Source organism: Triturus cristatus, chromosome 10 (assembly GCF_964204655.1).
Source record: "Triturus cristatus chromosome 10, aTriCri1.1, whole genome shotgun sequence".
Classification (NCBI taxonomy): domain Eukaryota; kingdom Metazoa; phylum Chordata; class Amphibia; order Caudata; family Salamandridae; genus Triturus; species Triturus cristatus.
The window spans coordinates 536,641,547-536,655,701 of record NC_140593.1 but is presented as its reverse complement, the minus strand read 5'-3'; the positions used below and the strand labels follow the sequence as shown (position 1 = coordinate 536,655,701).

The 14,155-nt window shown below is 48.9% G+C and overlaps 1 protein-coding gene across 9 annotated transcripts in view; it reads right to left on the bottom strand.

The window, feature by feature from the left end:
* Positions 1-14,155, bottom strand: part of KMT2C (lysine methyltransferase 2C) — a 1,736,691-nt gene that overhangs the window by 87,577 nt on the left and 1,634,959 nt on the right. For 8 of the 9 annotated variants that reach the window (XM_085632007.1, XM_085632012.1, XM_085632004.1 and 5 more), the window contains 2 exons: positions 12,994-13,136; positions 12,581-12,749 (listed from right to left, as the gene is read on the bottom strand). In XM_085632007.1, coding sequence (XP_085488133.1) covers positions 12,581-12,749; positions 12,994-13,136 — 312 coding nt within the window. The remainder of the gene's footprint in view (positions 1-12,580; positions 12,750-12,993; positions 13,137-14,155) is intronic. The other variant, XM_085632008.1, reaches the window with a different exon arrangement.

The following is a 14,155-nucleotide window of genomic DNA, read 5'->3' as shown; positions in this document are numbered from 1 at the left end:
GGCACAGGGGCAGCACGTCCTCCACCGTATCCCACAGAGAGTGGGAATAACGGTCCAAAAGACAGGCGGTGTTCAAGGACCGCAGACCCAAACTAAGGGAAGAGAACAGCTTTTTGCCAAACTGTTCCAGTCTCTTGGAATCCCGGTCCGGCGGAGCGGTCGGGAAGGAGGATTGGGAGGTAGAAGCCTGGATAACCAGGCTCTCGGGGGTGGGGTGTTGGGACAGAAAACTGGGGTCGCCCGGAGCAGGGCGGTGGCGCCTGGCGACGTTCCTGTCCACAGGAGGAACTGTGGAGGGCTTGGACCAGGTGCCCTGCAGAACGTCAATGAGGGCCTCATTGAATTGCAGCAGAGGCTCAGTGGAGCTTGCTGCAGACTGAAGCACCTCAGTAAGGACGTTAGTCCTCACAGGCACGGCAGGCAGCTCGAGCCCAAGGGCTGCGGCCGCCTTGCGCAGCACCACAGAGAAAGCAGCACCCTCCTCCGAAGCCACAGTCGGAGGAGAGATGAATCCAGTGTCTGGTGAGGTATCCAGACCACTGGCCTCCCCCAGTTCATCTGCCCAGTCCTGTGACAGCTGAGCCTGAACGGCCATAGGATCCTCGGACCCCTCCCAGACGCCCCCGTCATCCGATTCCTGGTAAACAGGAGGAAGGATCGGAGCCGGACGATAGACATAATGTGTCTCTAACGGAGCCGTACGCGGCGTCCATCGACACCGTAACGGCGCCGGATCCGGAGCGGGGCTGAACTGGGCCTCGACGCCGAGCGGAGCCGGCGTCGGAGGTGGAACCGGTGTCGACGCCGGCGGCGTGACGAGGTCGACCGGCGTCGGCAGGGACTCGGGGACGAGTCCCTCGGGAACCTGCGGCGTCGGGGCCGGAGCCGGAGCAGGAGCCGCCGGCATGCAAGGTTGCCCAGTCGGGTCCGCGGGGCCCGAAGGCGCGCCAGCGGGCGTCGACGGCGGAGCCAGGCTCCTCATGGCCGAGAGGAAGGCACTGACTTCCGCCGGCGTCGCGTCAGTCCCAGGGACCGGCGGGTATGGGGACTTGCGCAGCGCCTGCGGCTCCGCTGGAGCCGCGGGGGTGGAACCACCCTGACCCTCGGCCGAGTCGCGTGACCGGCGAGGGGAGTCCGAAGAGCGGTGTCGCCTCTTGGACTGCTTCGACTTACCCGAAAGACTTGGAGCCAGACGAGCGATGATGACGTAGGCTGCGGCTCCGCGACCGATCCTTGGACCTCCTCCTGGACCGGGATCGAGAGGGGCACGGAGCCGAGTGGCGAAGCTCGAGGAGCTTACGGGACCGCACCCGCCTAGCCTTCGAGGTCAGGGCCTTGCAGTCCGAACACGACTCCGCGTCGTGGTCGAGGCCCAAACAGTAAAGGCACCGGCGGTGATGTTCCGTAACCGACATCAAGCGGTTGCAGTCAGCACAGGCTTTGAAACCAGGCATCCTACCGGCACCGGAGTCGAGACAAGATCAAAAAACGTAGTCAAAAAAGACTAAAAGGGGTAGCTCTCCCGGATCTGCGCTTACTGGCGCGGAAAAAGAAGAACTGACGTCAGCGCGCGAGGGCGGCGTCTAAGTACTCCGACGACGTCATTCTGGCGACGGACGCGGAGCCGCAGACGACGCCTAGCGACGCGCAAGGGGTATTGCTGACGAAAAATCTTCCGGATCCAGTCTGACGCCTGGGGATATTCTAAGGTGAGGAATCTAACTAACGTGTTTCTTTCAGATTGAACAGTTTGGGGACTAGGGTTATTAAGTCAACCCTGGTGGGCGTGTTGATTTTGTAACAACATTGAAAACCATTGTTGTGGTGCCCACATTAGGATTAGAGTCATTGCACTCTGCAGCATTCTCACAAGTATTACATCCGGGGATGAGATGGAAAAGTGTATGCAAATCAGTTAATCCATAGTGGTTTGCCTTTGGATTGATGGTGTGAGTACCTGGTTGAAAAGTTTTCACATTTTGCAATTTAGCAAGTGGCAAACAGATCTATTGTGGGAGACCCACACGGTAGAAAGCACTTGTGGAGGACTTGTTGGTGGAGTTTCCACTTTTGAACTTGGTGTGTTGTGCTGAGCAGGTCTGCAAAGTTGGTGTCCACTCTCAGATAGCATTTAGCAAAAAGTGAATGTTGGGATGGACTGCTCAATGCCAAATATCCTGTGCCAATTGTGAGAGCAGACGGGAGTGTGTCACTCCTTGCTTCTGCATGTTGTCTGTTTTTATGAGGACAGTCTTGTTTTGAAGCACTGGTTAAAAGAGTTGAGGGCTAGCTGGATGGCTAGCAGTTCAAGGTATCTGATGTGGACCAATGAATGCTTGTAGGCTAAATGCCCCGGATTGTCAAGTGATGAAGGTGGGTACCCATCCTGGTGGAGAGGCATCTGGGATAATGGTCATTTGCATAAGGGTGTCTAGAAACCGCCTGCCCATCAAGAGGTTTTTGGTGTTCCACCAGTGAATAGAATGCTGGGCTCTTGTTGGTGCCAACATTAGATCCTCCCAATCTTCTTCCACTTATGTCCATTGTTTAACTGGACAATCCTGTACAGGGCGCATAAATAACTGTGCATATATTACTATAGCTTTGGAGGAAGCCATCATGCTCAAAAGTTTCATTGCAAGTGTTACTGTAATGTACCGTTGTGTCTGAAAAAGAGATGGCAGTTGCTGGACTGCCTTTACTCTCTGTGGGTTTAGGTATGCATTGCCTGTCTGTACACCGTGCATGGACCCCAGGAAGGTCGAGAAATAGGATCCCGGTTTGTTGATAGAGGAGGCCTTTGAGGGATTACATCTGTCTCTGCTTTTGCTCTGCTGAGCCTTCTGGAACTGGGTTCGATGTTCCTCAAATGGTGGTCTTTGGCTGGTGCCCTGATGTTGCTGTTGCAGCTATGAGTAGCTGCCCCATAAGCCACACTCTTCCCAACTGTGTATTTTTTTGACTCCTTACCTGGAGGAAGAGCATCTCCAGTTGATTGTTTAGAAGTTCTTTTGTGTGCTGTATGTATTATGTGCGAGTCTGGTACGATGTCTCTTCTGATGTAGGGTGGATCTTGAGGAGCTGGTTTATTTTTTTTCACTATGTTTTCTCTATGCTCAGGGTGTCATGGCCTGTGCCTTAGCTGGCCGTTTAAAGATGTCTGTTGTGGACTTAACATACCCTGAGCATGCGAAGAAAGCCCTTGAGCATGGTAAGATATGTAACAGACTTTTCTGTATTAAAGAGGGTTTCGGAACGGAAATCTTTTTTTGCTCCACAGTGTGCATCTTCACCTGATAATGCTAAGCTGCCCGGTGTATCACAGCATGATATGACGTTGTATCACCTGGAGGCGCAGGTTTCACAGAGTATGGCTCGATGTCCATTTCATCCTGTTGGTCAACTATATAATCCTCCCAAGGATCTTGAAATGTGTCTTTCCCAGAATCGTCAAGATAATAAGGGCTCCCATGGACAGAATTGCTGCCATGGGTATCTGGAAGTAGAGAATGTGGTGGTAGGGGAGGCAGAGTTAGGGAGTCGTGAAAATCAAGGGGGACTAGTAGGTAAGTGCCTTACCCTATGGGGACCGGGTGGTTGTAGGTGAGAATGTGAATGGGGGGTGAAACTTAGTAGCCAGAGTATCCTCTTTGGTAGTGTTAGAAGGCCTGGAGCTAGAGACTTGGCCACGGTCCTCCCAGTATCTGGATGGATAATTTGTCTGTCATTCATCAAGGACATTTGTACGCTTTACAAATATAGAGTACTGTGAAGGCTGCAAATTAGGTGTCAACTAAGGCACTGACTCAGGTTTTGGGAGTCAAAGCATCCCTGGCTTCCGTCCAGTTAGGCTCAAAAGCTTGGTGTTGTGCTGAGGCTTTCGACCCATGTGGGTGAAAGCCATTTTGGTCCCAACAGGGTCTTCAGCTTCGAAACAGAGCATGGTATGTAGGCACTACTCAGCATTACAGGGGCCTGGGGAGGATCAGTGACCTTTACTTTGCCATGAAGGGTTTTATGAAAGGGAGACACATGCATGAACGGACCCATGAACTGATAGGGGCCCATAGATTTTGGCTTTGGCAAACAAGGTGCCACTTCAAGTTAAGCCACCAAAGTGTTTGATAGGGTAAATTGGCAATATCTGAAAACACTTTTAGGTCGCTGCCATGATAAAGAGCACTCACTGCAAGTTCACGCCAGCCTCACTCACTTCTTTGCATTTCTTTTGTTGAAAGGACGCAGTTGCGGGACAGATTGTGTGCCTTTGTTAAAGTAATCATGTTAATTGAAGCGCATGATGGGCGCTACGATTAACATGAATACTTTCGCAAAGGCTTACATTCTGTCCTGCAGCCACGCCCTTTCATCAAATGAAATGCAGCAAGTGCAGGAGGCACTTGCTGCTGGACTAACCTGCTGTAGTGCGCGCTTCAAATGCCACACTGCGCGCTCGAAGAGAGACCAGTGGGCGCGCGCCCACTGGGAACAATGCCCACATTCCCCTCATCCAGTGTATCCTCATCTTCTACGGCCGGATGCTTGACTAGTTCTAGGAGTGCCACCCACGCCCAGGCCATTTCCAGTGATTTCTCACTCCCATTGCACTGAGCCATACATAACCTATAGTTCCCTTCACTTTCTGGCCATTTCACCAGCTCCTTATTCCAGCGCACCAAACTAGACACCTGCCTCGCTTTCCAGTGGGAAGTAAGCTCTCTCTTAGCCAAAACCAACCCATGGTCAATAAACTTGCTGGTAATCTTGGTCTTGGTGGTGTGTGGAAACCAATGTAACAAGCAGACCCCCGGTGTCACGGCTATCTCCCTCTCCGTCACAGTCCTCAGAGCTGTCGTCACCTCTCTCCAGAAGTTTCCCACCTTCGGACAGTCCCAGAACATGTGGAGAAAACTCGCCCCATCCTGGTCGCAACGGGGACAAGTGGCCGTCACCCCAAAGTATTCAGTAATTTTACCAGGCGTGAGGTAGGCCCTGTGGAAGACATAGAATTGAATGAGCTGGAAACGCGCATTCTGAGAACATTTCCACAGCCGCTCTACAATCACCTCCCAAGGTTTTTCTGCAATGGGCCTCCCCAGATCCGCCTTCCACTTGAGGCGCAACGCCGTCAAGGGTTGACGCAGATCCTGGGTGATCCGTCGGTAGAGGCAGGTCACAGCTTTAAACGTGCCCGCCGCCATCACTACATATTGACAAGCGAGAGACGTTTCTGGTTCCAACAGTCCCTTTCGCCAGTGCTTTCTAATAGCCACTGTCAGGGCAGCATGCAAGAGAAAGTCCTCCCGCGGGAGATCATGTCGCTCCCTGAGGTCATTAAAAGGGAGAAGGTTACCGTCCTCATAAAGGTCACCTATTGCCATAACTCTTCCCACAGCAGAAATTGGCCCCAATCTCCCCCATGGGGCAATGCCAAGCACATCTTCAGCGAGATCTCGGGCGCATACAGAGTCTTAGCGTGCGCCCTCCTGGCCAGTTGTGCCCAACACTGGCGCACCGTGCGCAAATCCGACGGCAGTATGTCACCTCTCAGCGGGGTCCGCAGCAGCACACAGGACAATTGGTCCCAACTCGGATCCAACCCACCCTGGTCCTCCATGCGCCGAATATGGTCCACTACCCATTTCGTAAACCATTGAAGCTGCGCGGCATGAAAATAGGCCTCTAGGTCCGGCAAATCAAGGCTCCCCTCTGCCGTGGGCCGCTGCAGGGTGGTCAAAGCAACCCTCCATCTCCCAGTCCCCCATATGAGCAAGTTACTTACCTTACTTACCTTCGGTAACGATATATCTGTAAGAAACATTAGTTAGATTCCTCACCTTAGAATATCCCCAGGCGTCAGGCTGGATCCGGAAAGATTTTTCGTCAGCAATACCCTTGTGCATCGCTAGGCGGCGTCTGCGGCTCCGCGTCCGTCATCGGCATCGTGATCGCCGGGATGACGTCGTCGGATTACTTAGATGCCGCCCTCGCGCGCTGACGTCAGTTCTTGTACATAGCTTTCCACGCCAGGAACGCAGAGCCATGCAAGAGACCGACACTGGTGCCAAAAATTCTAGGGCCCTGAAAGGGATGACCTCAACCCTAGATATCGGTTCGCAGAACAGGGAGGGTGGGTGGGGCGGTGAGGAATCTAACTAACTAATGTTTCTTACTGATATATCGTTACCGAAGGTAAGTAACTTGTTCATCTGAAAGAAACACGCTAGTTAGTTTCCTCACCTTAGAATAGATACCCCAGCAAAACAAACCCCGGTGGTGGGTCTGCGAACCGAGATCACACCAGAAAGTCCTGGAGAACAGAACGGCCAAAGAAGCCGTCTCTCCGGACTTGGCTGTCCAGGCAATAGTGTTTGGCAAACGTGTGCATCTAGGCCCACGTTGCTGCCTGACAAATGTCCTGCAAGGGGACTCCTCGGCCCAGGGCAGTGGTCGCCGCTGTGGCCCGAGTGGAATGGGCCCTCAGCCCTACAGGAGGTTCCTTTTTAGCTAAGGAATAACAGGCCTTGATACACAAATCGACCCACCGAGAGATGGTTCCCTTGTGCACCGCCTGCCTCTTCTTAGCGCCCACGTAGCCAACAAAAAGTTGGTCGTCCACCCGGAACGGTTTGGTGCGGTCCAAATAGAAGGACAGCGCCCGTTTTGGGTCCAGACGGTGGAGCCTCTCTTCCTCTTCCTGATGCCTGGGGATATTCTAAGGTGAGGAATCTAACTAACGTGTTTCTTTCAGATTTAAATTGCAATTTGACAGCAGGATTTATAACATCAAGAGGGACTAGGCAGGGCTGCCCAATCTCTTTGCTACTATTTAATTTGTACATCGAGACTTTAGCCAGTAAGATCAAAAATTACAGGGAAAAAAAATCCTTTATGAGTAATTCTTGGGTAAAAAAGATCTCTTTAAATACTGATGACGTGATGATCTGTATGGCAGATCTAGGCCCCACTTTGGAAACGTTGGACCGTTTGATCTTTGACTTCGGGAATGTCTCTGGGTATGAGACAAAGCCAGCAAAACAACTGAAGTCATGGTCTGGAATCCGGAAGTAAAAAACCATCTTATGAAGAGAGAATTAAAGAATCTGGGTATTTGAATGAATCAAAATCTAGAGAAAATTGTGCAATTACATTTTAGACGGGAGATGGTAGAAACAAATAGGCTGTTATTGAGTTGATCACACCACTAACACTATATGGTAGAGCGAATTTAATTAAGATGTCCATTCTACCTAAATTTACTATTCTGTTTAATGCCCTACTGTTACACTTCAGGGAATCATGGCTAGATAAATTACATGGGAGAATAAACTCTTTTATATGGGCTTCTAAGGTGCAAGACTTTCAAGAGTGAAACTGAGTAGGAAACATGTTCAAGACGGTATTGTGCTGCCAAATTTTCAATTGCATGCTTGGGCCTTTCAGCTGTAAAAGTGACGTTGAAGGAAACCACATGTTTAAATAAATGCTGACGGAGGCAGAAGGGGAATGGTTAAATTCTTGATTACGTTTGGAGATATGCGGTACTTTAAAAAGGTGAGGTTAAGGTGCTGCAGGCAGCGGCGCTGCTCTGGGTACAGATTAGATGCGCAAAAAAATCTCCCATATTATAGTTGATTTGCTCCAATATGAGATTCCCCAGGGACGCCTGAGTGCTTGAAGGAAAGGCTGGCAGTTGGGCTCAAAGATGCTGGAATATTAAAATGGGGTCAACAACTACAGGCGGGGGAACTGTGCTCTTGGGAAGAGTTGCAGGCAGCAGCCAGTGGATCCATCTCTAAATTCAAACTCCATCAGTTGAACAGCTGGGCCTGGGCTACGGGGGTGGGGGGTCTGGGGGAAGGTGGGAGGAGAGAAAGGAGATTGATCCAAATGAGCTGGGCGATCAAATGGTGAATGGGCCACAACGGAAAGAAAGGCATTTCAGGATAGTATTGGTTAATGCTGAACATCATTGATGGAGACTTCTGCCTGCCTGAGATGGGGAGAGCACTTTCCAAGATCCAAGGTACATCATATGTGGCAAGTATCTATGAGTACTTTGTATAGCATTCCTTTTTAAAAAGGAATCATTTGTTCTACCTTCATAAAACCTTCTGGACTCCTAGGAGAATGGCTAAGCTGCAAGGGTTGAAGGAGGTATGCTGTGAGACGTGTGGGGCGCGCGATGCTGATGATCTTCTAATGTTTGTGACCTGTCACAGTTTCCAGCTGTTTTGGGAAGAAGTTGGTGAGGTTTTAAATAGCATATTCCACTGCAGCCTGGAGGTGAGGTGCAAGATGATTATCTTTGGCCAAGTATCTGGGCCTAGAGCCCTCCGGGGACACAGCTGCAAGTTGTTATTCTTCTTAATTTTACTGGGGAGAAGAGAAATTTGTAAGCAATGGATATCCACCTCACACCCTACTAAAACTGAATGGCTGAGCTCAGCTGCAAATGTACGTAAAATGGATATGAGCTGTGCACATGCAAAAAGATCTAAAATGTGGGCCCCTTTGGTGACATGGCTAGGAGGAGAAAGTGGGAAGAGTAGACTGGTGGTAAGATAGCTCGAGGCATGTGACACTCTGCCCCCCCCCTCCCTCCTGGTCCAATGATTAAGCAAATCTGGGTAATCAGATACGGTGTTGGGCAAAGCCTAGATTACAAAGGTCGGAAACCTCTTCCTTTACCGGAGTAACCCTGGTCTCCTTGGCGGCAGGACAGATGGCTAAAAGGAGAGTCAAGTGGTCAGTCGTAAGTGAGTGTGGCAAATGAGGGGGGAAAAGACAAACATTCAATGACATGGACGGCTTCAAACCTCCAAATTTTACTAAATGCCAAATCACTTGGATTCAGCTTGAACACGAACCTCACCATAAGAAACAAAGACAGCCTGGTGCCAGGTCTCTCTTCTAAAGAAACTGTTTCTTCCAGAAAGTGACTTCCGAACTATTGTTCAAGCCCTCATACTCAAGCATCTGGATGGTGGTAACGTACTGCTCAATGGCCTCCCAGACTTCAACCTGACATTCCTTAAGGTCATTCTACATGCTGCAGCAAGTCTCATCCATTGCATGAAGAAATATGATCACATCATCCCCAACCTGATGGAACTCTATTTGCCCCTCTTGCTAAAAGCATCATCTTCAAATCAGCAGTATCATCTACAAAGCCATCACAACTTGCAACCCCGTTTATTTTGCAGACAAGCTCACAATCCCTGGTGGTTCTCAGCAGACCCACAGCCAGGACACGATTAGATTGCAGACTAAGAAGTGTGACAGAGAAAAGCAGGGCCTTTTCCAATTATGCACCTAGGATCTGGAACGACATCGTCATATCCATCAACTCTACCCCAATGCTTTTCAAATGTAGGAAAGAGTTTAAGATACACTACTTTAAAGAACACTACACCACAATGCATTAATCGTTCAGAAACCAGCTTCCTCTACTTTCACTTAGTGACTTTATGCTTGTCTTTATCCCTGTACAACATTCCACTGCTTTTTGGCTACCATTGCACTTAGAAAGTATACCATGAAAGAGTTAACTCAAAAGTTTGTCTTTTGAGACAACCTTTCAATATTCCTTTGTGTCTTTTTTTTTTCCAGTTTGTAACAGAGTATGGGAAGTATGACTATACCTACATCCAGACCAAAGAACCATTCTTCTCTTTGTAAGTTTGGGTAGGATTAACATTCTAACTCCATTCCCAGGATAATTTTGGGCAAGAGCTTGATGGTGGCTTCGGTTAGGTCTACACAACACATGTTCATGTGTAATTTGGTCAACGAGTCAAGTGATTGCTGCTAATAACTGCATGTGACCTCCAGGTTCAACATAGCATTAGCCTTCTTTTAACCCACTCAACAATGCCCATTTTCGGGGGAGGAGCCAAGATGGCGACCGGAGCAGACGCTTGAGCGCCCGGCTCCGTCGGTCCGTGGCCTCGGACTACTATCCTGATGCCCATCCTCGCCGATTCTCGAGGTGCACCGTGTGCGAAGACGCGCTGACCGCGCTGCTGCTTTCCCGGAGTCTCAACCCGCCCGGATGCCCGAGTTCTGGGTGCTTTTGTCCTCGGCACTGAAACCCTGCGCCCTTACGGCCTTTGCCGGCCTCCTGGAAGCTCCGCAGTTACCGGATCAGCTAGCGCTAACCTGAGCCCCGCGGTCCCGATCTCGCCTCGCACCATGGATCGTTGCCGGATGAGCCCGGGGAGAGACGGCCGGACACCTTCTGCACCCTGTGCCTGACGGGCTGGAGCGGTGGGGTGGGCCCCGGTGCGGTGAGTCTCCTGCCCCGCTCTGAGGACCGAGCTGTGGGGGGCTGCTGCCCCCTTTGCCTATTGCCTAGCCAGCGGCGAGGGGGACCGGCGAGAAGATAAGCGACTGTCGGCCTTTCCTGTTGCGGCGTAGACCTGAGGGGAATTGACCACTTGCCACGACCCCCCCCCCCTGGCCATTGCACCGTATAGCGGCAAAACATGGCGTTGAGTGCCTGCTCGCGGCTGGGGGGTGATACTCCGGTCTCGCCCGCTGCCCACTTCGCCCTCCCTCTTCCGGACACCAGCTCCACAGTGCCGTCCCGGATTGCTGCCGATGTTGGGGCCCAGCTTCCGCTGACATGCGGCTCCGTTCTGGCTGTCCTGCGGGACTTTCAACTACAGATGTGCGCTGGCCTGCAGGCGCTGAGTGAGAGGTTTGACCCCATACTGTCGGCTGCGGGCCGTGAGCGCACTGTTTGTCATCCACAGGGCGTGGGTCCTCCGGTGCTCTTGTCCTCTTGCGGGGACGCAGCGGCGGTGTATGATTGTGCTACACTGGTGCCTTCATCTAGCGCTCCCGGCGCCCAGGGTCCACCGCTCTCCACCTCAACTGCGGATACTTTGTCCCCCTGGTCATGGCTGCCTGCTTCATTGTTCCCTGCCTCATCGCGTCCGCGAGGCTATCCTGCTGAGCGATACTTAACGGCTTCGAGGGACCGTCCGCGGTGGCCCACTGCTGCCTTTTTGTGGAACTCCTGTACCTTACTTGCCAGGTTTGGATTTTATGTGGTGCAACAAGGGACCTCAATCGATGGTCGGCGGCCATTTCGTGATCCTACTTCCCCATCCTCTCACAAGCGGCCATCTTGTCTTTGTCTGCTCGGGACACGGGGCCTTCACGCAGGAGCTGGTTTAATCCCAAGCCCGCGATCGGGCCAGGGCTAGTCTGACTTCTATCGCTATGGTTTATGGACGGGCTGGCCTGGGACTGGGACTGTATGTATGTTTTGCGCGCACTTGTCGCGACTTGTATCCCTTGCTTAAACTGTGGTGCCATGGTATCTTTGCATGCCGTTTTTGGCGTAGAGGGCTCTCAGTGTGTGGGGGCCATAACTGGCTGATGGTTCGGGGCGCTCTGGTGTCTAGTGGGCTCCTCCCCACCTTCTTTTCTGTTTTCTTCCCTTCTTTACTCTGTTCCTACTTTCTCTCTTCTCTATATTTCGGGTTCCTTGGGCGACAGGCACTATGCTGGGGGGGGGTAGGCCGTAGCCTCCGCATTGGTGTAGGGTGGGGGGGTAATACTCTGTTCTCAATTAGTTCTATGGGCCTTTCTTCTTTTATGTCTCTGTGCTCTACTTTCTTCGATTCGGGGTCCGGGTGTGGGGTGGATCGAGTGGGGGCGGCTCTGGAGGGGCGCGTACTTGCTCATGTGACTATCCTGATATATCTCTGCACCGCCTCACTGATTGAGATTTTACTCCCATTGTTGTTCTTACTGATGTTGCTGCTCGCCCGTGTGGTGAAGCTATCTTGCGGACTCGAATCTACTTTGCTCTTATCCTTCATTGACTTTTTTCTCTGATAAAATTATCAAAAAACTTAAAATTAACCTTCACTTCTCCTTCCCCGGGTTTCAAAGATATCTCCAGTATGTGACTCATAACCTGTTGTTAATCCTGACCGTTGATGCACGGGGGCTGTAATGTGGGTATCAGTGCTTTACTGTATCGTGGCCGGCCTGACGGTTGTAGGCCCGTATTTGTTCTTTTAAGATGCACGAATAAAGGTTTTTAAAAAAAAAAAAAAAAAAAAAAAAAAAATATTCCTTTGTGTAAGTCTTCAAATATATGCTCGATTAAGATACCAACCTTTAACATCAGTCTGGACTTGCTGAGACTACAGTGAAAGAGTGAAAACTATCAATGATCTTTTTCAGCAGTCAAAAGAAAATGTGCAGCTTTTGGGGAGAGTTAGAGAGGGTCTAGGCTAGTCTAGACAGGAGCTTATTTATACCAATAACTAAGTATTCTGTACAACATCTTAAGAGTGAGAAGATATGTGTATACACAACTTGCTTTATTAAACTGCTTAAAACGGATTAGTTAATATTTATTAATTCAACATTATGCAAATCAAGATACTCTAGTTTATAGCTGAAATCATTACAAATGTAGGTGAATGCAAAATCAGTGCGGCAATGTCTCAATACCCTTCTCCCACAGGGATGTGGATGGCATTTTTCAAAATGTTATGTAAAAAATATTTAAAACACAGCACTTTCATTATCATGAAAAACACATATAAAGACTGACCTGAATATGAGAGCGAGCCAGGTATACGTTAGACTTCCACTCTGTCTTCATTTTACGATATTGAGAGGACTTCGAATGGACAAACTGCTTACTGTAAGGCGCATTTAACTCTCCTGTTACTGTGCTCTGAAACGACTTAGATGTGCTGGTGCTGTTTAAGGTGTGAGGCCTAAACATTGAGAGATACGCACATAAAACAAAAGATAAAAACAAACTGAAGTTGTCTCTGAATAGATCATAAACAGAATATAATCTTTGCCTACACATAAATATATGGACATTTTTATTTTAACAAGACACACATACATTACGAAAGACAGCAGGGTTTGTAAGCAGCAGACAAAAACACAAACATGGAACTTAGTCACCTATAAAAAACTTGTGTTTCATAATTTAAAATTAAAAGAAAATACCTTAACACAAACCTCTTGACATGGCTACTCATTTTCGGCTCAGAGCGAGTACAGCCCGTGGGGTTGATGGAAAGAGGAAGCTCCATTAATGGATTGCGGCCATACCGAAAAGTGTAGTTTTCACAGGCTTCTACCCCTGGAAGCTAAGAAATTAGATTTAGGTGTTAATCCGGTAGAAAGCATTACAAAATGCACAGATATATTAACATAAAGTCAGATGCTTCTTGCATAGTTGTAAAATTGATTTTTCACCTGTGCCTTTTTAAAAATATCAAGTTGCACTTTTTTGTTTGTGTTCCGATGTACGCTGTCACTGTGTATTCCTGCTGTTTAAAGGTGCACACTTGCCAAATGGACTAAACTGTATGCATGGGCACTCAGCATATATTTGAAAATTATCGCTGTAACCTCATGCTTGATTTTTATTTTGCAGGAATAAGAGTTCATTGTAGCCATTAAAACTTGTGGGTATGTTATTTATTGAACAGTCTGACTAGATCAGAATTTCTAATGAGTACACTCTTAAGCTACAAAGACTTGACTTCATTGACTAGAAAAGGAAAACATGAACCTGTATCTCATTCTCATAACAGTTATACACATATTCACACAGTTCAATCAGATATCCACTAACCTATTTGTCAGTATTAACACGGACATCAGCACACACACACTGACAAAGTTAGGAGTTAGTACTCCCACCAAGAGCCTCAAATGTCGAAAGAAACCACAATGCAAAGCATATATTCTTAATATTTGTATGAAAGAGGGACGAAAGGTGACAAAGCAATGGACCGATTTTTACAGATAAATCTGAAAATACTTGCAACATGAAAAATGGGTACATTACTAATAAACTACTTAGCAGCCATCTGAGATCGGAGAAAATGGATGTTTACTCCAATTACACCACACACCCCTGTTAATCAGCAGCACTGGGATACTGTCGATAAACATTCTATAAAAATATCCCCCTGAAGCTTTCCCTGGTTTCTGAAAACTAGGGATTGACTTATTCTATACACTCAATAAGATCCCCAACGTTCAGAAAAGAAACTACATAAAATAAAATGAAGCTATAACCATTTGAAACCATGAGTTTTTTTATTGCCACATACATATGGTTAAGCTTTTTATGGAAATGTAAACGTTTTGCAATGAA